The 23,056-nt window shown below is 36.9% G+C and overlaps 2 protein-coding genes across 5 annotated transcripts; one reads left to right on the forward strand and one right to left on the reverse strand.

Moving 5' to 3' along the window:
• The first annotated feature begins 377 nt into the window (after positions 1-377).
• Positions 378-10,166, forward strand: LOC114242577 (adenylate kinase 8). 3 transcript variants are annotated; one of them, XM_089733119.1, is made up of 11 exons: positions 378-487; positions 1,300-1,438; positions 2,795-2,880; positions 2,952-3,057; positions 3,732-3,916; positions 5,947-6,160; positions 6,281-6,405; positions 7,334-7,425; positions 8,506-8,656; positions 9,035-9,122; positions 10,024-10,166. In XM_089733119.1, exons 2-11 carry the CDS (start codon positions 1,303-1,305, stop codon positions 10,116-10,118), a joined length of 1,278 nt encoding a protein of 425 aa, XP_089589245.1. In that variant the 5' UTR covers positions 378-487; positions 1,300-1,302; the 3' UTR covers positions 10,119-10,166. The 3 variants fall into 3 exon arrangements, with proteins under 3 accessions (XP_089589245.1, XP_028029584.2, XP_028029583.2); XM_028173783.2 differs by lacking the exon at positions 378-487 and adding an exon at positions 524-646; XM_028173782.2 differs by lacking the exons at positions 378-487; positions 2,795-2,880; positions 2,952-3,057 and adding an exon at positions 524-646.
• Hsc70-3 (heat shock protein 70 cognate 3) lies at positions 10,154-22,188 on the reverse strand. Of its 2 annotated transcripts, XM_028173778.2 has the most exons (10): positions 21,825-22,077; positions 21,374-21,521; positions 20,785-21,004; positions 20,038-20,126; positions 18,448-18,591; positions 17,593-17,709; positions 16,399-16,492; positions 12,871-12,967; positions 10,980-12,609; positions 10,154-10,872 (listed from the first exon to the last, which is right to left on the reverse strand). In XM_028173778.2, the coding sequence occupies exons 1-10, from the start codon at positions 21,950-21,952 to the stop codon at positions 10,657-10,659; spliced, it is 2,883 nt and encodes a 960-aa protein (XP_028029579.2). In that variant the 5' UTR covers positions 21,953-22,077; the 3' UTR covers positions 10,154-10,656. The 2 variants fall into 2 exon arrangements, with proteins under 2 accessions (XP_028029579.2, XP_028029577.2); XM_028173776.2 differs by lacking the exons at positions 10,154-10,872; positions 10,980-12,609; positions 12,871-12,967 and adding an exon at positions 15,333-15,557 and having other exon boundaries at positions 21,825-22,188.
• Positions 22,189-23,056: the final 868 nt, after the last annotated feature.

The following is a 23,056-nucleotide window of genomic DNA, read 5'->3' on the forward strand; positions in this document are numbered from 1 at the left end:
CAATTTTCAATAGTTGCTTTCTTGGTCTTTACTCCTACGGAAAAAGATAGGATTGTACTGTTCTAAGCTACCTCCCAGCTATAATTACAGACTTCGGTAATAAAAAAGATGAAAACGCTGTTAATGCGGATATGTGATGCAGCAAAAGAACCAGTAGATAAGAGTAGTTCGAAACTGCATTTCTTAGTTCGCTGTTAGAGCTTTCCATCTTGTCCCATTTGTGGAACATCGCTTGCTTCTTTTGCAATCACTTGCTATGATTAAATATTGAAGTGGTAATGAAAAATATTAATTAAAACTGGTACTAAGCCAACAAGAACAAAAAACCTATATACGATAACACTGAAGAGAAAACCGAGATATTCTCTTTGGTGAAAAAATAAATCTCATTTATTCAAAGTGACATTATGCTATTTTACTTAATTGACGAGTAATAATAAAAATAATATCTTATAAAAAATATTTTACAAAGAAAAAGATTTAATCAGTAAGTACATTTTACAGTTTCCGTAAAGGTATTGACTGCCACAGCTTGCTCAGTATACTCGCAGAAATGACTGAAACGGATGCTACAAATCGACCACTTGAAATGGTTCCAAGGTTTATTCCTTATATGGAAAAATATAGAGTATACCAAATATTTAAGGTAAACGCAACGAACAGACTATTGTTTAATTCATCTTCAATAAAAACAAAGCTAACTCGTTATCCTCCTTGCATCGTGTTCCTCAGTGCTGTGGATCTCACCTTTACCGAGCACTTTTGTCTGGACTATGTTCCTCCATTCCTTCCTGTCTAATGCGCAGAGGATAACGACATTGATGCTGAAGTCCAATGTCGTATTAATTATATATTTTTTTATTGCTTACTTGGGTGGACGAACTCACAGCCCACCTGGTGTTAAGTGGTTACTGAAGCCCATAGACATCTATAACGTAAATGCGTCACCCAACTTGAGATGTAAGTTCGAAGGTCTCAGTACAGTTACAAGGGCTGCCCCACCTTTCAAGCCGAAATGCATTACTGCTTCACGGCAGAAATAGGCATGGCGGTGGTACCTACCCGTGCGATTCACAAGAGGTCTTACCGCCAGTAATTACACAAATTATAATTTTGTGGGTTTGATTTTAATTACACGATGTTATTCCTTCACCGTGGAAGTCAATCGTGAACATTTGTTAAGTACGTATTTCATTAGAAAAATTAGTACCCGCCTGCGGGATTCGAACACCGTTGCATCGCTAGATACGAATGTACCGGACGTGTTCTGACTTCTAATAAGTAATTAACTTGTTATAGGACATGTTGAAAGATCTACTAATCAACTTGCCCAAAGATCATTTGAAGCACATGAAAATATTCTTACATCGTTATTCGCAGAGCTGTAAAGATGCGGATAGGATCATCCTATTAGTATCGCCAGAGCTCGAACATATCGGTGGGTGTTATATTCTATATTCCTATTTCTTAAGAAATATGATTAATCTTAACAAATATGAATAATGATTAATCATAACGATAGAACTCTTTCCTGTCGCTATTGCGTGTTGCTTCCGTTCTAGATTGTACGTTTAGAAAATAGAAAATAAGTAACTAGGTATAATTATTAATTACAATATTTTCTTCGGTAATTTATTATTAATTTATTTAAGTAATTAAAGCTACTTTACGGTTTAATCGGACCGCCGATGACCACAAAAACTGTAAAGTATTCGAAATACAGGTTTTTTTTTTTTTTAAATAAATAAATAAATATTTACTAACAATCACGCCACGTTAACTGGTCCCGTGATAAGTTCGTAAAGAACTTGTGTTACAGGTACCAGATAACTGATATAAATGTAAGATTTTTATTATACACATACATATATTTAATAGACATCCATAGCCCTGGAAAAGACATTTATATTTATCATACAAATATCTTCCCTTGGCGGGATTCGAACCCGCGAGCCCCTTGTGTAGTGACCATGTCACTTACCACTACACCAGACGGCCGTTAAATAATATAACAACAATAAAAAAGCGAGATGAAACCGTAAAACTAATTTTAATCATTTACTGGTGGTAGGATCTCTTGTGAGTCCGCGCGGGTGGGTACCACTACCCCGCCTATTGCTGCCGTGAAGCAGTAATGCGTTTCGGTTTGAAGGGTGAGGCAGCCGTTGTAACTATACTGAGACCTTAGGACTTATATCTCAAGGTGGGTGGCGCATTTACATTGTAGATGCCTATGGGCTCCAGTAGCCACATAACACCAGGTGGGCTGTGAGCTCGTCCACCCATCCAAGCAATAAAAAAAAAACATTTAATTACATATTTTGGAACAGTGAATAAGTAAGCATTTTTTTCCGTTAATTTCAAATTGTGTACAATAATATGAAAAATTATCAGTGAATATTCCCAACACACCCACGTACGCTTTTGCGGAAACCTGGCTGAGTTGATACCATGGAAAATAGTTTAACTAAGCGCGAATCTGGCCCATCTCACTTCTGTTATTGCTTACCTAAATTCGCCTCCTTTCTCACTATAGTCCCTCACTAATGGAAGGCCTCATCATTAATGGATATACCCCGTATCCAGAAAAAAGAAATAAAATACAATAAAGTGCTCGAATTTGGAATGATTCCCTTGTATGTAATGTGAGGTATTATACCTCATTTGAAATTAAAGTGTCTCATGTTTCTCTGATACGTGTACATACTACGTGACTGCCGAGCTTTTTAATAAACGCATGCATCATGGCTGTACGTGCGGTGGGTGCATTTAAAATCAAATGTATTTTTCATAGATATCACGGCCATTCTAAAACAGTTGATAAAGGACTTGGGTTTGTTCGTGATCACACGCCGAGTCGTAATGGATCGATACGAGAAGGTAAATGATAAAACACGTTTTCATCGATAAAACAATAATGAAATAAATTGATGATTTCACCATAATTACAGCACGAAAATTACATGCCCGGATGCGTGTCTCCTGTTGTCTTATCGGAAATTACGAAAACTCTTACTATGAAAGATCAAATACTTCAAGCCGGCTGGTTGATGTTTGGTAAAGTAATTGTACTTGAGACCTAAAATTTGGGATAATTTGGTCGCGTCGTATGGCCGTTGGTAAATAGCCCTGAGTAATGTACTACAGGTCGGAATTTGGGTATAATTCGCCTCTTTTATCTATCTTGTTTTGCGGGTTTTCGTTATCCATAGGACTAAAGAATATATAAAGTCATATAAAATATATATTTATAAGTATATAGCAATATAAAACCTAGGATCTTTTCATTTTGTCGGTCGTTAATTGAAAGTGATCGTTAAACTTAATACGAACGGATTCAAACATTTTATTGTTTATCTTAAATTGACCAAAAATCTGTATGAAGTTTTATTGTCTACTAGCTGACTCGCCAGACTTCGTAGTGCCTCAATCGATAAATAAAAGATTTTTGTATAAAATAAACTTAAAATAAACAAAACGAATCCGTCTAACGGTGGCGACATTAAAGGAAAAACAAAATTGTTATTTTTATTTATTTATCTACCTTTTAAGCCTTCTCTGGATTTCTACAAATAATTCAAGAACTAAGAGAAGAATAATTCAAGAAGAGACTAACGAACAGCAATTATTTTTTATCTAAATTATATTGTCTATAAAAATCTGTTTTTATCGAATTATTATTGTCTGATTTCTTAACCTACTTATGCTAGATAAATTTTTGATATATACAGACCATCCCTGCACAGTGCGGGAGGCACGTTGTCTGCAGCAGGATGGTGTGCTGCCAACCGTGACACTAGCCCTCATGCCAACCCCCCCTCAAGCTCCTCCGTCTGACAATCTACTCACATCGGCTAGATCATTTTTTCAACAGGATTTCGAAGGACTCAAGTTTGCATACAAGGCTACTCTAAAGGTAAACACGTATACATACATATATTTGATATACTTAGTCTGGCCATAAATACTGTTACAATTAAAAATAAACAAAATATTACATTTGAATTTGGAATCTGTCATTTTTATATGATTGCTCATTGAGTTTTCGCATTTTGGCGCCAATAAGTACCGTAAAATGGGGCGATTAGGGACAAATTCCAACTTTATGAGCCATTTTAAGGTAGTTGTTGATGTATATAATGCTATATCAGGATCAAAATGATTGAGTCTTGGGGGCATCTTTGTTGTGTAATTTAAAATTATGCAACTAGCATTCCAGTTTAAGCAAAAAATGCAAAAATAGGTGTAATCCCTATTTACCCGAAAATTGCGGTTAATTGGGACGAAATGAGAAATTTGCTAGGGCTGGCACTACTTTTATTTTTATATATAGTTTTAATTTATTTATTTATTTAGTTGCACCAACAAAGTGATAATCAATAAAAAAAATTGAAAAACTGACAAAAGTACATGGCAGACATCACCTCAATTATAGGTGCAATCGACAGTGCATTAACAAAATATATATATATATATATATATATATATATATATATAGTGGGCTTTCTTAGAAACGGTTTATATTTCTCCGTTCTTGGTAAGTACTTAGGGGCTGATATTTCTATCTGGGTTAAGAGATTAGGTGATTAGGTAGGTAGATTAGGTTATTCCATGGATTAATCAGATGAATACCCCCACTCTGAACAAATATTAAATATTGTATTATGTATTACTTAGACATTTTTGTCCACCTTGAGATTTCATTGATCTTATTATATGTCTCTGCAAAATCGACTTACTTATATTAAATTGCTTATCTATTTCAATTAAAGACTTATTCCCAATTTCACTTCGAATAAACCAGATTTTTACCAACAAATTTAAAAAATATTGTTATAACTACATAGACAACCCTACAAACCTGTACCTATTTATACTTAGCTCGTTTCCATTTCACGTATTCTCATCCCAATTGACCCCTTTTTCGTTGTTATTTGTACCTAAGACGTCCCCAATATCCCCAAAAACAACAGATTTTTACATGTATTTTTATTTAATCAAATACATTAAAACCAATAACAACTGAGACTTTCCTTTAATATATATGCTGGTTCAAACACTAAATAACGTTTATAAATCATAGTCGTCTTCTATTATTATCAAATAAATAAAAGAGATCAAAGTTTCTAGCACTAAAATAATTACCACCACAGGAAGTTAATTTGAAACGCGATTTTTTATAAGTTAGCAGCTATTATCATGCATATTCAGAGTTGTTTTGTGAACTTTCAACATTCTACTATTAAACTACAAAAAATGGAAGATTTTGCAACGAATATAAAACTTATATTGAGCGTCGAAAGATTTTCCCGGTTTTTTCCCGATTCGCCTCTCAATCCCTAATCGCCCCATTTTACCGGTACATTGTACAATATTTTGAGATATTAAAATGGAGTGGGGTGATAAAGGGAACCGAATCGCTGTGATTGCATTACACAAAGTAGGTATGAAGCCAAATGCAATTTTTAAAACTCTCCATACGCTTGGTATTAGTAAAAAGTGAAAAAATTTCCCATGGAAAGAGTGCGTGCTTCTATTGATAACTGGCCTCAACGTTTAAAGGACTGTATTGCAGCCAATGGAGACCACTTCAAATAAGCTTTTTATACTTTAAATTGTTTTATATTTATGTATTAAATTAACACACTGTAAAAGTAATAAATTTTTATTTGCAATAGAATTTTTTTTTTTTTTTTTGTAACAGTATTTGTGGCCAGACTAAGTATATTTGTTGTTTTACTCTGTTTTTTGTTGTATATATGAACATATTGGAAATGAAAAATAGGAAAAGAGCAGGTTTTAGGTTTCTTGTCGATTCTTATTAGTTTTGAAACTATTCCGTACCGCTGGTAAAGCCATGTCGAGTCACAAAGGTCTACTTGAATTAAAAAACATATATTTCTTTTCTCCTCTTGCTTCCTTTTATTTCATTTAAAACATGTACAGGAGGTGTACATTGATTCCGAAGATGAAATAGAAAAAATATCAACAAAATGCTTTAATGCCATTCGGGCGTGTGCGGCCGGCGCTCAAGGACCCTATCAGGGACACCACGTGGTCGGCGCTCCTGGAGTGTACAGAGTCCTTGTTATTGGACCTCGTGGATCGGGCCGCAGGTCTCAGGCTTTGGCTCTGGCCAAACATTTCCGCTTAGTCTATCGTGAGTGTAGAAAAAATCTTTAATTTTAAGATAACTTTTTACGGTTCTCTAATTTTTATTGTTGTTTCGAGTAAAGAAATTTTACATTTTTTTAATACCCCCGTGGAAAATCTCACGCAGTACATTTCGACGATTTGTTAAGTGAAGCTAAAGCAAAGACCGACGAGTTTGGACAGAAACTACGTCAACATGAACCGAGCGTGCAAGTGAAAGCTGTCATAGTGAAGCGACGTATCTTGTTGAAGGTTATGTTTCATTACAACTTTTTTTTCGGGCACGGGGCCGCACCTCCTACGAGGCGTCTACGCCTAAGGAGCACGCAGGGTGTGTGTGACTTGACGGCCTACAGATGTTAGAAGCAGACCGCGGGTCCAAGGATATATTTAGGGCCCTACCGCATATTCCATTACACCCGTCATCAGACGTTTGCAGCATTGGCAGAGTGGTCGTGGTTATCAGTTCGGATGGTGGTGCGCTTCACAGGAAGTCGCCATTCTTCGGGTACCGCGGCCTTTTTGGGGCCCTCGTTAACGTGACCGCTTAGAACTGCCTTTGTTTGGTCAGTCCATATTAACGGTAGCATTATACGGTGCTCATCTTAACATTCAATCGCATTTAGTTATGATGTTAATGGGCACAATACCAACTCACATCGGTTGTAATCGGCTACTTTTTAAAAAATGTGTAAAATATACTTTTCAGTTCACATAATGCTGTGTAGTGTCCAGAATAGAATCACTCACGGCTTGAGTATTTCAAAGGCGTATCTCCCCGGAAAAACGGGCGTTTATTAGCACTTGTATACTTCAGTCGCCAACCGCTGTATGCTAGTGGAACAGCGTATTTCCCGCCACGGTGTGGGGGTGGGGGATTTGACACTTCGGTATCAAAGCAAATTTCCCTGAATATAATTGCTTCGGTACAACTATGCAATTGCTTCGAAGCAATTATGGGTAGGATATCCCTTATGCTATTATACAATTAAGACGTCGACCCCATGTCTCAAGATTCATGGTTATATTCACGTTGTAATGTCTTCATAGACAGCAGTTTTAAGTGAATCCTTAATGTGGTGTAAGCCGTGAGCTTCGTCCAAACATCTATAATTTACAGCAGAAATTTTTATTAAAATATCCATAGAAATTGTTGTTTAAATTGTATTCTTCTCATTAGGATTGCATCGATAACGGTTGGGTTCTCGTTGGATTCCCGATGTCGGGGAAAGAATTCGAACTTTTAGACAATACACCGACCCCGCCAAATAGGTTCGTTTTAATCAAATTTATAATGAATACAAACATGAATGAACAGCATATAGGTATCTATATAATTCAAATTAGGAAAATAATTATTATAGTACATATAGTAATTAAAAAAAGGAAAGTCTTCAGTAGTATTTAGTCATAATTTACGCTCACTTCTTCTTCCTGGCGTTTTCCCGGTGCTTAGTCATAATTTACGCTCACTTCTTCTTCCTGGCGTTTTCCCGGTGCTGAGGAAACAAACATTTAAAAAATCTAATCGAATTGTAAATTTTTTTGAAGTCTCATAAAAATGATTATGGCTGTGTGTGTGAACAAAACTACAAGCAAAAAGTTATATATCAAGTCACCGCACTAGTTATTCATTCATTCATTTCACTTTCGTTACGCTACACAAAGCCCTGTTACCATAATTTCGATCAACAGTTAAATGCACTTTCGAAGTGAAAGCTTAGTTGCAAATACTTTAGGTTTCTTTGTGCTGAAAAATCTTGCTTCAATGTATCTTAACTGTATTATTTTATCGGTTAGACGATCCTACACTGCCAAGTCTGTTTGAATGTTTATCAGAAGATACAGGTACTTGGCCCAGCCACCTCCAGTTCCTATGACATTCCCGTAACTAATCCATAGGAATATTTGATCCAATAACTTCTACCTTCCTTTCCTACTTACTGGCTGTAGGCGGTATATCAGAAGTCCGCACAGAAAGTGAATACTACTTTACGCATTTCTTTCGCGAATCATTCGTATATTTTGGTCTCAAATTGGGATATTCGTGACACTAATAAGACTTCCGTTTCATGTCACATCACATAACACCAGGTAGACCGATTGGATAATAAAAAAAGACTTTTCTATGTTGGCCTTATTGTAGAACTTATTTTAATTCAATTGACTTTATGTATGCTGCTACAAAGATAAAACTTGGCATTGAATTTGAAATCCCAGAGAAACTTATAGCTGTTTAGCTGTTTTGGGATGGTGGGATTGCTGGTGGTCTTCGTCTTTCCAACTTCACCACGCCAGATGGGGTTAGGCATAATAAGATACAAGCCGTTACAATGTTTTACATTTATCTAGAATAATAATATTGAACGTGGATGCTTCAACGTGTAAGAGTCGTCGCTTGAGTCGAGGGGTGGACTGGTGCAGCGGTGATGAAGCACCCTTAGGTTCGGGGTCTCGAGTTATGCGGCATCCTAGAGATGACGAAGCTCAACTTGAAATCGAGGTAGAATGTTTCAATCCTTAAGAATTAGTCTCTATACTTACGTTCATTGTATGTTGAGTAACACTAGAGTCGTAGCCCTTTAAAATCATCATTTCTGTTAATCCCAATAGTATTTTCTTCATGTTAATCAAATTTCAGACCACAATAAAATCTAGGACAGTTCATTGTTCTCGTCCTCCGTTGTACGGAACAATGACCTAGATTCTTTAGCCTACCGTTATTATTGAAAAGCATGCCTACTTAACTTAACATCCGCGTTAGTTACAAAAAAAATTATCAGTCGCTTTCCCTCAAATATATTAAAATATACAGAAACTCAAATTTATTAATAATTTATTTTGTAACTGTTTAGGAATGTCAATGATTTTTGTTTTACAGTTAGACAACTATTTCTCCGAGGCATTAGCGGAGCTACGAGCGGCGGCCGGCATCACTGCGGTGGAAGTCGACGCTAGTCAATCTTTTGGTTAGTTTAAATCAGGTATTCCCAAAGTGGTCGATGTCGATTTCCCAGGAGCGACATAAATTATAATATCATATTTGATACTTTCCAGATGTAGTTTTTTTTTCTTTCCTATGCTTATAGCTTTGAGAGGCTATATCAGCTTCGTCCTAACGTGTAGGTGAGCTCACGGGGCTCAAACCGGAGTGGTGCTAACACTGGCCCTAGCAAGAGCAGTGCTTCGCAGAATCTATCACCGGATCGGAAACGCGACCCACTGAGAAGATCCGGCGAGAAACTTAGTGGACTAATTCGCCCGTTGAGCCCTTCGTCGCAAGCGACGGGGACGGTGACTTGTGCTTGTGGTACCTAAAAGCACCATTAATGGATCAGGAGGATCCGTAATGACGTGTTTTGGGCGACGTCGACTGTTTACCATTCGGTCTACAGGATCGGGTATGAGTGTCTAGAAAGTATCAACTGATATTTATCACTTGGCAATCAGATGAAGTCTTTAAATTGATAAGTATTTTGTATCAATAAATAAGTTCTAGACTACTTACTGGTGGTAAGACCTCTTGAGTCCGCGCGGGTAGGTACCACCGCCCTGCTCATTTCTGCCGTGAAGCAGTAATGCGTTTCAGTTTGAAGAGTGGGGCAGCCATTTTAACTATACTTGAGACCTTAGAACTTATCTCATGGTGGGTGGCGCATTTACGTTGTAGATGTCTATGGGCTCCAGTAACCACTTAGCACCAGTAACACCAGGTGGGCTGTGAGCTCGTCCACCCATCTAAGCAATAATTCGTATGTTCGTTATAAAGTTACGTAAAGATTCGAAGTCAACCTGTAAAACAGGCCCGTTTAGTATTAAAACTGAATGTACAAGATAGATAGATTGCAATGTAGTAATATCTATCAACAGACGGCGTGCAAGTGAAACTGCAGGCGGCCGTGATGGCTGCACCTAGTTTTGATATAGAGTGCGGGGCCCAACTGTGCCACGTCCGAGCAGACTGACTTTGTCATCTAAAATTTCAAATAAAAGACTTTGCTCAATAGAAAAAATGTTTTATTATGTACTCCTTCGTACTTCTTTGAAATTATTTAACTACACATAATTATTTAAATTATTCTGCTAATTATGAACTAACAAATTTGCAGTCTCTAAAACAATTACATACATACAGAACACTGCGGTCGTCTCATAGTGTGCGAGAATAATCGATCCGATACAGGAAGACTGAATCGACTGATGTTATCAATCTCCATGTTAACAAACACACAATTAACTATTGCTTTTACTAAAAATACAAAATGCACATTTTTTTTACAGAAACAGGCGCACGTCTCACTCACACGTGCGTGCGCAACGGCAGATACTCGATCAGATCTCGACTCTGTGAGGTTCGTCGCACACGCCCACTCACTGCACTCATACAATAAATATACACACTCGAGCTAACAACACTGCATCCATCCGTGCGTGGGACACTCGCCGCGCAAGACGATCGCGGCCATCTGTGCGGAGATCACGTTTGGCTGCGATTCAGTCTGATTACAACTCGTCCTTGAAGTCGTCATCTTCCGGCGCCCCCGGGGGCGGTACTCCACCCTGGCCTTGGTAAAGTTTGGCGATGATGGGCTGCACGACATCTTCAAGCGTCTTCTTCTGTTTCTTGTATTCTTCAGACTCTGCATCTTGATTATCTTCTAACCACTTAATGGCTGCATCTAAGGCTTCTTCCATCTTCGCCTTGTCATCATCAGTAACCTGTTATGAAGTAAAGATTTTTTTAGGATCAACATATTAAAAAGCATATAAAATACACTTTCTTCAAAATAATTTTTTGCATTAATCGAAATTATTTAGATACAAACCTTAGCACCAAGTTTTTCCTTATCCTGAAGTTGGTTTTTGATTGAGTAAGCATAACTTTCGAGCTCATTTCTCGATTCCACTCGTTCCTTTAACTTCTTGTCATCATCAGCAAACTTCTCAGCATCCTTAATCATTCTTTCAATATCTTCAGGTGTCAGTCTGTTCTGGTCATTAGTGATTACAATTTTTTCTCTGTTTCCTGTTCCCTTATCTTCAGCAGACACTTGCAAAATACCGTTGGCATCAATTTCGAATGTGACTTCAATTTGTGGAATACCACGAGGAGCAGGAGGGATCCCAGTTAAGTCAAATTTACCAAGTAGATGGTTGTCCTTGGTCATTGGTCGCTCACCCTCGTACACTTGGATAGTGACAGTGTGTTGGTTGTCACTGGCAGTAGAGAAGATCTGAGATTTCTTAGTTGGAATGACAGTGTTACGAGGAATGAGTTTGGTCATCACTCCACCGACAGTTTCAATACCCATGGTCAGAGGGTTGACATCAAGCAAGACAATAGCATCAGTATCTTGTTCACCACTGAGTACACCAGCCTGCACAGCAGCACCATATGCAACAGCCTCATCAGGGTTAATTCCACGAGATGGCTCCTTGCCATTGAAGAATTCCTTGACCAGTTGTTGAACCTTAGGGATACGGGTAGAGCCTCCTACTAAGACAATTTCATCAACATCCTTCTTGTTCATGTCAGCATCTTCTAATACTTTCTGCACAGGTTTCAAAGTGGATCTGAAGAGGTCCATGTTCAATTCCTCAAATTTAGCTCTGGTGAGGGTTTCAGAGAAGTCATCACCTTCAAAGAATGATTCAATTTCGATCTTGACTTGGTGACTGGAAGACAGGGCTCTCTTTGCTTTTTCAACCTCACGACGCAACTTCTGCACGGCACGGTTGTCTTTTCTGATGTCCTTGCCTTTCTTCTTCTTGTACAACTTGATGAAATGTTCCATGACTCTCTGGTCAAAGTCTTCACCTCCCAAGTGGGTATCCCCATTGGTTGCAACAACTTCAAATACACCATTATCAATGGTTAGCAGAGATACATCAAAGGTTCCACCACCCAAATCAAAGACAAGAACGTTCTTCTCTCCTTCCTTCTTGTCAAGGCCATAGGCGATAGCAGCAGCAGTAGGCTCATTAATGATTCTCATTACATTAAGACCAGAAATTGTACCAGCATCTTTGGTTGCTTGACGTTGAGCATCATTGAAATAAGCAGGCACAGTAACAACAGCATGAGTAACCTTTTTTCCAAGGTAAGCCTCAGCAGTCTCCTTCATTTTAGTTAGAACCATAGCAGAGATTTCTTCAGGGGCAAATACTTTGTCACCTTGTGAAGTTTGTACTTGAACATGAGGTTTGCTGTTCTTTTCAATGACCTTGAAGGGGAAGAATTTAACATCATGTTGGACAGTTTGGTCACCCCATTCACGACCAATCAAACGCTTGGCATCAAAAACAGTATTTTCAGGGTTTGTAGTAAGCTGGTTTTTAGCAGCATCACCAATTAAACGTTCACCATCTTGAGTGAAGGCCACGTATGAAGGTGTAATACGGTTTCCCTGGTCATTGGCAATGATTTCTACACGTCCATTTTTGTAGACTCCGACACTGCGAGTAAAAAAAGAATGTTGTTAGACTAATAGAAATAGTGTTTAGAAAATTTTACCATAAGCCTAAAGAAGCATTTTTTAAATCTCCACTTTCATTGTGAAATCATAAATAAAGAGCAATATATTCAACTATAATCTATAAATTATTGTTAGAATCAGAATATATTTTTTAATACAGTGTTAAATTTCGAATGTAATAGTTTAGCTTCAGTGTAAATGCTTAAAAATGATCAGTATGTTTTAGGATAGAATAACTCACCATGAGTAAGTGGTACCCAAATCGATACCGATTACTGTGCCGATGTCCTTATCTTTCTCCTTCTTGTCGTCGGCACAAACGGCCGCGACCACCAAAACTAGCGCGAACAAACTCCACCGCATCTTGACCATGCAAAATCTGAAGCAAATTTGAAATAAAAACACCTTATTTATTGTTCCATGGAAGTTATGCTTTAACACCATTGAGACACGTAACCAATGCCAGGGACACGTCATCCAAAGCTCGGGGTCAATATCCGGTCTATTAAAATACTAGAAAATGAAATTAGAAACGCATGGTGTAGAATGTATTCATAGGAATCTAATAACTCCAATTATTATAACATCAAGAATAGCTAAGTGGGCCGTCCCATAGCGGCTTTGACGTCGAGAAAATTCTTTGGCCGCTATTTCCAGTACACGAGTTTTACGATGGTTAATTTGCCTACATTTTTAAACTTGGTTACGTTTTCGTTAATGAAATCGTGTTTTATCCTGTTTAAATGAAATCGGGAACTGCGAAAACGAGAATTATTGTCAAAATTCTAAATTGTCAGAGCTAGAAGTTACAGTGATAAGTTAAAAAGTTCCATACGATTAAAGCAATTATAATTACCTATAGATTAAAAGACTCCGAAATTAACAAAAATCTAAATTAAATTATATTCACAGCCACGATAGGATCACTTTAAAATGCTTTTATCAAACACTTGCGTATTCAAACAGTACACCGATACTTTTCGTTCAATTGTTCAAGAAAAACTGAAGTATGACACGCTGCCGTCGCTATTATTTAGCGCTAGTGTTCATCGTGGGCGATTACTATTGGTCCACTTTGTGATGACGTAGCTGTAAAGTGTGTATAATTGGTACAAGTAAGTCGATCTGGATCATTCCAATTGGCCCACGTTTCTAAGTGGCCTTTGAATGGAAAGTTAAAGGGCGGCATAATCAAATTCTTGGATAAGAGTATGATGAATTATGAAAGTTTTACATGCAAAATTGTGAAACATTAAAAAAAAACTAAAAAAAATATTATTAAAATACAAAAAATGTTTTCAAATACATTCCTATATATGTACCATTCAGACAGTTATGTCTTTCCTAGCTCAAAAAACAGAATGTAATAATTACATTTTGATACCTTATTTTTGTTTGTTTCTTTCCATCTGCCACCAAATTTTGTAAATTTTTGAAACTATAGTTAAAATGTGTACATCATAGATTATACACTTAATATATTTGAGATAAATTACTGTGGTAATAAAAGTATAGTAATTTGGGTCAATACCTATATATTCATAACAAACATCTTCATGGACTGCAACCCTTAGAGGGAAAGCAGTCCATAGCAACAGTTAATAAAACAAAACGTCCAAAAATCATGAAATGCAGAATGCAAACAACTGCAGTATATTTTACCTGTAGCTTAGTTAACACTCAATTTATGTTCTTCGTATCAGATTAAATTTTACGGACAGACGAGCTTTCGTTTCATCTCTTGAGTTATACTTAGAGGTATATACTAGTATATAGGATCCACATATATCACCGGTATAGCCAAGACCATCGAGACATGAGGAGGAAGTCGCAATTGATGCAAAATTCCAAGTCTGCAGATCATCCACCCAGACAATACAGACCATGCAAGATCTCTAAGAACAATTTTCTTTAGGAAGTTATTGGTCAAAACACATCTAAGTAGGTATTTTATCATTTTTGAATTTTAGTAATATGTATATGTATATACACACAACTAAAAAGTTAAATAAAATATTTTTAAATTCAATCTGATTTTTGTACAAGCACATAAACATAATTATGTATATAAAAAAACTAAAAAGTTTCAATTTAGCCACTTCCAAAGATAAAGTGTTCAGTAGCTATTTTAGTAAAATTTCTTGTACTTTGACTTAATCTACGTAATACCTATTTGCGGCAACTAGTGTCAATTAATAAAAAAAACTATTCTTTCTATGTTTTCTTCAAATTTAAATGAAGTTATTGAACTTTTGTTTCAAAAGATGGCTGACTGCGGCTGACCAAGCGGTTTATACTTGAATATATGCGACTAATCCGTATTTATTTAAATTTTATACTTAACATACATAGCATGGTAATATTCATGGTAAATTTCAGCGTAACACAAGAAGTATATAATAATATGTATGTATTGTTGTGCCACAGCACAAGAAATCTTAAAAATCGCAGTAGAGGCTGACTGTGTCCACTATTCTTAGTAGGTTTGACTTTCAACATATCACCGGCAGCTCCAAAATCTGAGGCTATAACATAATAAAAACCATTCTTAGCAGCGTAAAGTCGTGCATTCCATTACTTGTTTTATTATGGATTATTTTTTACTTTTCATTCATTACCGATTCTGAAGATTGGGATATTCTTTCTCGGCCAAAACCAATATACTACAGGACTACAGCTTTATAAATGAAAAAAAAAGAAACATTTCCTCGAACAATTTATTGGTGTATAAAAATTAAGTAGAACAATAACAACAGTCTCTGTACTTGATATAACTACTATAATTATAAAACTGTACTTATTATATATTATATGTCATCCACCACCACTACCACTTACAGATACATAGTTTATTTGACATTTATTACTTCTTTTCTGATATTATGCTTAAAATGAGAGGAGCGAAATACGTTATGATGCAATCGGCGCCTGAAAACAAAAGTATATCTTTATATAAATATAATATGAAGTCGTCGTGGCCTAAGGGATAAGACGTCCAGTGCATTCGTGTTGAGCGATGCACCGGTGTTCGAATCCCGCAGGCGGGTACCAATTTTTCTAATGAAATACGTCTCAACAAATGTTCACGATTGATTTCCACGGTGAAGGAATAACATCGTGTAATAAAAATGAAACCCGCAAAATTATAATTTGCGTAATTACTGGTGGTAGGACCTCTTGAGAGTCCGCGCGGGAGGGTACCACCACCCTGCCTATTTTTGCCGTGAAGCAGTAATGCGTTTTGGTTTGAAAGGTGGGGCAGCCGTTGTAACTATACTTGAGACCTTAGAACTTATATCTCAAGGTGGGTGGCGCATTTACGTTGTGGATGTCTATGGGCTCCAGTAACCACTTGACACCAGGTGGGCTGTGAGATCGTCCACCCATCTAAGCAACAAAAAAAAAACATATTGGCCTTAACATTTTTTTTATTGCCTTTGTAGACGGACGAGCATCCGGCTCAAGGTAAGTGGTTACCGTCGCTCATGGACATCAGCAATGCCAGGGGCAGAGCCAAGTCGCTGATTACCATTGAGTACTCTTCACAAGCATCGCTTGAAGAAGGACATGTCATAGCACTCAGCAAACACTGTAGAGAACATTCTAGAACCGGATGGTACGTTTTTTTTTTTAAATAGTCTATTTCTTTTTCAACAACAAAACCAATGAGAAGGTCTAACTCATAAACTAAACCTTGAAGCAGTAGTGATTATCGTCGAATTTCGCTCGTTGAGCGAACGCTGCTCTATATAACGAGTAGGTATCTCACCCGCCCTCCTCATGCACGTGAGGATCTCCATCAAGTTGGTCTGCATGCTCGCGCGGTCACCGCTCCTAGATATCAGCTCGTACTCTCCGGATACCTAACCCGGATTACAAACGTTAACATTAACTCGTGGTCTAAAAATTTCAGACACTTTAAAAGTTATGGGCGGTTGAGGGAATGAGTCATAGAGAAAGCTTGAAGAATGAGAAGATCCGCCTTTTAAAGCCTGTACCATTTTTGGGAGTGTCCTTTTGCCTTCTTGTTTAGGAAGACTCTTCTTATTTTCTCCAGCTTATCCCACTAGGTGGGGTCGGCACAGGGAATTTTTCTATTCCATTCTCTTCTATCAATCTCAACACTCTCACTCTCACACTCCCCTCTCTCTCTCATATCGTCATTCACACACTCCATCCATGTCTTCTTCCGTCAACCTCTTCCCCCTCCACCTTGCACTACCATTTCCATACATCTCCTAGTTACACGCATCTTCTCTCTCCGCATCACATGTCCATACCACGCTAACTATCCGCTTTTTAATTTGGTAATTACCGGGGCTACTTTTACACTTCCTCTTAGGAAGAGACTTGCGAGAGTTCTTACTTTATTAGTTAGTTATTTGTTTATTATGAAGAGAAGCCTATCATAACATGAATGCCGTCACCTATTTTCTGATATGAATTCGAAGTTTAAATTGCATGACCTGCATGACATGCATTGGAATGCACGAAAGCTTCATGCTATATACTCATGCAGACATTCAGTAAGTCATGCTACCAGTATGTTATATGCATACATTTTTTTCTATCTTTCCTAGTAATCTCGAGGTTCATCTAACTAATGTGTAGGCGAGCTCACGGGGCTCAAGCTGTTGAATTCGTTAACACTAGCCCTAGCATGAGCAGTGCTTCGCTGAATCTACTACCGGATCGGAATCGCGACGCGTATTCCCAGAACAAAACAACATTCTTAATACTACAAATAGGTCAATACTAAGCAAATGAGAAATAGAAATGACAGTAATAATTTTTATGTTATGATATTATGATGATACAATATTAGTAATAATAAAATTTAAGCAGAATCCAATATTTGAGAAAAAGTTTATCAGTCTTTGATATTAATAAACTCCATTGATGTAACATATTTGTTCGTTAACTGTTACGATAATACCTAATATTTTTGGGAATACAAATCTACCTGGTATATGAACAAGGGGTGGTGCGGGAAGCGGTCCTTGGTCTGCCGCACTATGTCCAGGTAGGGCAGGCCCGGTTTCACCATCAGGAAGTCTGCGCCTTCAGAAACGTCACGCGCCTGCTCGTTTCAATTAGCATTTAATCAATATTTCACATTTATATTTTTCTTATTATTACAAAGAGAAAACAATGATATTTTTTCAAAAAATATTAAGCAACAAAACGAATTAAGTTATTTGGCACACATAGATGAAAATGAAAGGCTATTTGAGGGGCTATTTCAGCTTCGCCCTAACATGTAGGTGAGCTCACGGGACTCAAGCCGGAGTGTTGCTAACACTGGCCCTAGCAAGAGCAGGTGCCTCGCAGAATCTACCGCCGGATCGGAAACGCGACCCACTGAGAAGATCCGGCGAGAAACTCAGTGGGCTGTGTCTGTGGGTTAATTCGCTCGTCGAACCCTTCGTCGCCAGCGACGGGTTCGACGAGGACGGTGACCGGAAAAAATGACACTTTTGACTTTGCTTATTTATATGATTTAAACATTCCAATAATAGTAGACTGAAAAAATCATAAAATTAACTCGAAAGGTATTTATAAAAACACAAGTTGGAATGTTCCGGAATGGCCATATAATAATATACAATAAAAATATTGGTCATAGATAAATAATATTTTGGAACCAATTTAGTTAATTTGTGCTATCATATTCCTACATTAAGTGCCTACAAAAATATGTCCCATACCTTAAAAAAAATAATTCTTAACTTTGGGTGGTTACGTTCAAGAAACCGATTCGAAAATTTAACCTAAATCATTTTCATGAACTACAATTAGAACACTTGGCGTTACTTACTGCGGCCCTGGCGGCTAAGGCGGCGCTGCCCGGCGGAAGCTGATAGCATTTCCTGTCGCCTTCCATCGGAGAACTCTTCATAGTGTCACGGAACGGTCCGTACATCGACGACGCAAACTTACACGAGTAAGACAGTATGGACACCTTAGAAATGACAAAAAAAAAACATAGGAGCACAGGCGATAAGAGCGCAGAAGCGGCGGGAAGAGGGCAGAATAAATTTTATTATTTAAACATTAAACAAATATAAGAAGTTGCCGAAGGTGTAGGGTTGATAGCGGCTTCTGGAGTCGCTCATTACTCATTACTTGCTACGACATATTCAGGGTAGATACCACCGTTCTACCTCTCTGCTGTCAATTAATCAACCGTCCTGGCTGAGTATTTGCTCGTCCACCTGTCCTGGTGAAACTGGAAAGGCCTTATGGCCACCATTAATCACACATTAAAACAAAAAAAAATCCATCGTGGATCGATTTAAAGAGCGACACAGCCATTTCTCAAACTGTGCGCTTGCTAAGAACAAGCGGCCGTGAAAACCTAGCGGTATTCAACTCACTTAAATGAACTAAAGCAAATGTAAATTTGTTTGTAACGAAAATAAAACTTGTTTTTTTAGTTTTTGATTTTATAATGAAAGATTTTTGGTTTGCTGTCATTGTCAGGTTATATTTAATATTCTGGTTCGCTCATCTCATTTCATGCCACGCTATGGCTTAGATGCCCAACTAAAGAGGCCCCAACAACTTTTCTGAGATTTTTTATAAAGACAATAACTGCAATATGAAGGGCTTATCTACCACCGATCCCATGTTTTCTTTAAATACGATCGCTAAGGAATCGTGCAAAACTTCGGCTATTGTATGTCGCATTCTTGGACATGGAACAGGCATTTGACTGTGTGCCAAGAGATACGATACGGTGGAGCCTTCGTAAGAAGAATGACCCGAACATTATGTTAAAATCACAGTTGACATGTACTGGGATGCGAGGTCAATGGTACGAACAGTAGTGGGTCAGACAAAACCAATAGCAGTTGCAGAAGATCTGCAACAAGGTACAGTATTGAGTCCCTTCCTAGTCGGCAAGGTTTTAGACTCGCTTACTGAAGTGGCGCAGTCCTCAGCCTCGTGGACTTTCATCTATGCAGACGACGTTGCCATCTGCACCGAGAGCGGCAGAGAGCTACGAGAGGCACTCCTGTTGTGGAAACAGCAGTTACAGGCTGGTGGCCTAGTATTGAGTGTTGCGAAGACACATTAAATGTCTTTGATGACCCCAGATCCAGATGACAACAGCCCGATTTCCATCTACGGTCAACTTGTAACCATATGCGATCAATACAAGTACAACGTGCATAACATTCAAGTTGCTAAAATGAAGATGCTTGATGACAAAATCCGCAACGAGTACGTGCGTGGATGCTTGTGTACGCGACATCGCTGACAAGATGCAGGAGAGTAGACTGAGATGGTATGATCACGTAAAAAGGAAGCCACCAGAAATTTGGCACTATTGCATTTCTATTGTTTTAATGGCGATCACAAAATAAACAAATACAAATAAGATTCAAATAATTCAATCACTTACTTGGTTTTGCAATTTATTTCTGACCAGCTCCTCTTTGATTGCTTTAATCCTATTGTCCATCATGTCTGAAGGAGCCACCACATGAGCACCTGCATTTTGAAAAAAGAAATTCTATTATTTTAATTAAATACACATATTCTTTACCGAAGTTCCTAAAGTTGAAATGAAATGCAGTAAAAAAAACGATATGTCGGAAATCACCTTTATACAGATTTATATTATATGTCTGGCTCGTTCGCTCAGTAATCCAAATTTGACCTTAATCATGGACACTATAAGAACCTGATTAATTATATATGGATCAGCTCAGCATGACCTCTTTTTTCATGTATCATACGTCATCTCTGTATTCACACCATATCCTCTTTCACACAATCCATCCAAGTCTCTTTTAGGCACCCTCACATGACATTTGACATTTTGAAATGAAAAAAACTATTTCCATTTTTTTTGATAGCCTAAAGCTCCTCAATAGCTACTAAATAAATAAAAAAACAATAAGGCAACATCTGTTAACTGAGGTGAAAATGGTACTTATCAGTCTTGTCTTTACTTTGTCATGATTATATTTTTCTTGATGTCATTTTGGAGTCATACAATATTCTATCAAGAAAATCAGTTTATATATAAAAAAATATGACTTATGGGGGTAGGAACCTTTTTTTGTTGCTTTAAATTGGTTAAAACTGATGTTAAAAAAAAATATTATTAGTTTAAGTAAGGAGATAAAAATTTAAGTAGTTATACCAGCTTTTGCATAAGCCAATGCGACTTCAGCTATCCTCTTTACCGATGCTTCATGGTCGATACCTCCTCCACTCTTCAGTAAGCCACAATGTCCGTGTGATGTGTACGGACATAAACATACATCACATGCTATTAACAAACCAGGAAAGGCAGCACGCAATTTCGGCAATGCTTTTATTACTGGATTGTCACCTGAATCTGCACTAGTACCTGTTGGGTCCTGCAAACAGATATTTAAAGTATGTCTATGACATATTATATAGCAATGAGCAGTATGTTTCTCGAAGAATTTAGAGACATCAATATGTAGAGTATTGATTCTACAACTTTTTTTTGTAACTACACTATTTTAAAATTTAATGGCACACTAAGCAAAAGGTAGATTTAAAAGAATAGATATATACATAAGTAAACTTATGTATATAATAGTGTGATTATAACTTTGAATGTAAAATTTGGCAGCACTCTTAAGAATTTGAGTTTATAATTTGAGAATCACTGGTTGTAGAGATTTCATTACTGAAATTAATAAATTTTTAGCTACATTTAAGGCTATTTATTTCATTAATTATGAGTTTAAGTGTGTTACCTTAGGCAGTGTCTCCACAATCCCAAAAATGAGGATAGATTTAAGTCCTTTTTCCACAAGTTCTGCTAAAAGGGGTATGAGTTGGTCAACACCATATCTGTTTACATTCGGCATACTATGAACCGGTTCGATAGCATTATCTTTTTCTCTATAAATAAAAAAGTTTCATTTCACAAACAAAACAATAAATTTTAGAATTACACAAATACATTTATGTTCAGATTATTGAATTCCTGTGTTATTTACATTTGGGAATAATTGTTCCCATAAATTCTTAATTATGATTCTTAATTAGTGAACGAAAAGAATAATATGAAACTACCCAAATCAAATTTCCAAAGTAGGTAGCGACTATTCTGCAGCTAAGACTTATCACGGTAATGCGATACCAATATATTATATTTACACGATCTATTTATTGCCTACAGAAATATAAGCCCATAATACATACATTAAAAACACAGGATACATAATATTGTGCGGTTCGATGCTTGTGTTCGGTTCCTGTAACTTTCTCAAGGCAGCATGATGGTATCCGCCTTGCAGCACATGTTCAGGTGTTAAATACAAATTACTCATTATCTTTGTTTCTTTGATTAAATGAGAATATGTATTTTAATTAAGACTTTTTACAAATTTTAAAAGAAAATTTCACTTTAGAAACTACCTACTTTTGCTTTCGTGGGACTGACAGTTGACATTTTGAAATAAATTATTAACTTAGTTTTTTCAATTTAGAAAGGCAAAGGGAATATAGCCCTTTCCTTTCATCTACTACCAGATCAGAATTACGACCTGCTTATAAATCCGGTATATAAGCAACTTTGAACAAAAGTGAAATAAAATAATATTTTTCATGAGTACCCGTCTTATCTTTATTGGTATTTAAATCAATTAGTTATATATTTTATATTACATATATGTAAACCCCACATAGTGGGATAAGGTGGAGAAAAAGAAGAAGATTACATATATGTAAACGGTATATATTTGTTTATTGTATGTATATATTTTCTATAATAATGTATTGTGTATAGTACACCGTAACATACCTGCTATATTTTTATATTTTCCAAAATTTCTGTAAATTAAATGGTTGTCTGAAAGAGATCACTTTTAGCGATAAGACCGCCTATTGTACAAATGTCTGCTGCAATCTGCTTTTTGACGGTTTTTTGATTGTAAATTGTGTTTTGGTGTGCAATAAAGTGTATTTATTCTCTCTCTCTCTCTTATCATCGGCTTAACAATGCTTGGTATTCGTGGAGAGCGATGTTATTAATAAACAAGAACGTGGGAGAAAGCATCTAGCCTCATGGGACACCAAAGTTAATGATCCAGAGCAGCCATGAACGTTCTTTACACATTTACACTAAAAAAATTATTTTCAATTTTAATGTTCTTACTCTTGCATCAAATTTTTGCATATGATATTCAAATCATGTTAGACAACCTCTTACTGTAATAATTTATTATTTAATATTAATTTATAGCTCTATAATCTTCTAGATATTATTTTCCTCTCATCTACGCAAACGGGGTTAGTAGATATAAAACGTCGTTTTTTAGACTTCGTTAACCTGTCTTAGTAACGTTAGATTTCCACCCTAGATTGGGGTTATCTGGGACCACTAAGGCTGCCTGTCCACCGGAGCGTCCACAATCAAAATCATAAGATTGCAA

This window comes from Bombyx mandarina, chromosome 15 (assembly GCF_030267445.1).
Source record: "Bombyx mandarina strain Sakado chromosome 15, ASM3026744v2".
Taxonomy (NCBI): Eukaryota; Metazoa; Arthropoda; class Insecta; order Lepidoptera; family Bombycidae; genus Bombyx; species Bombyx mandarina.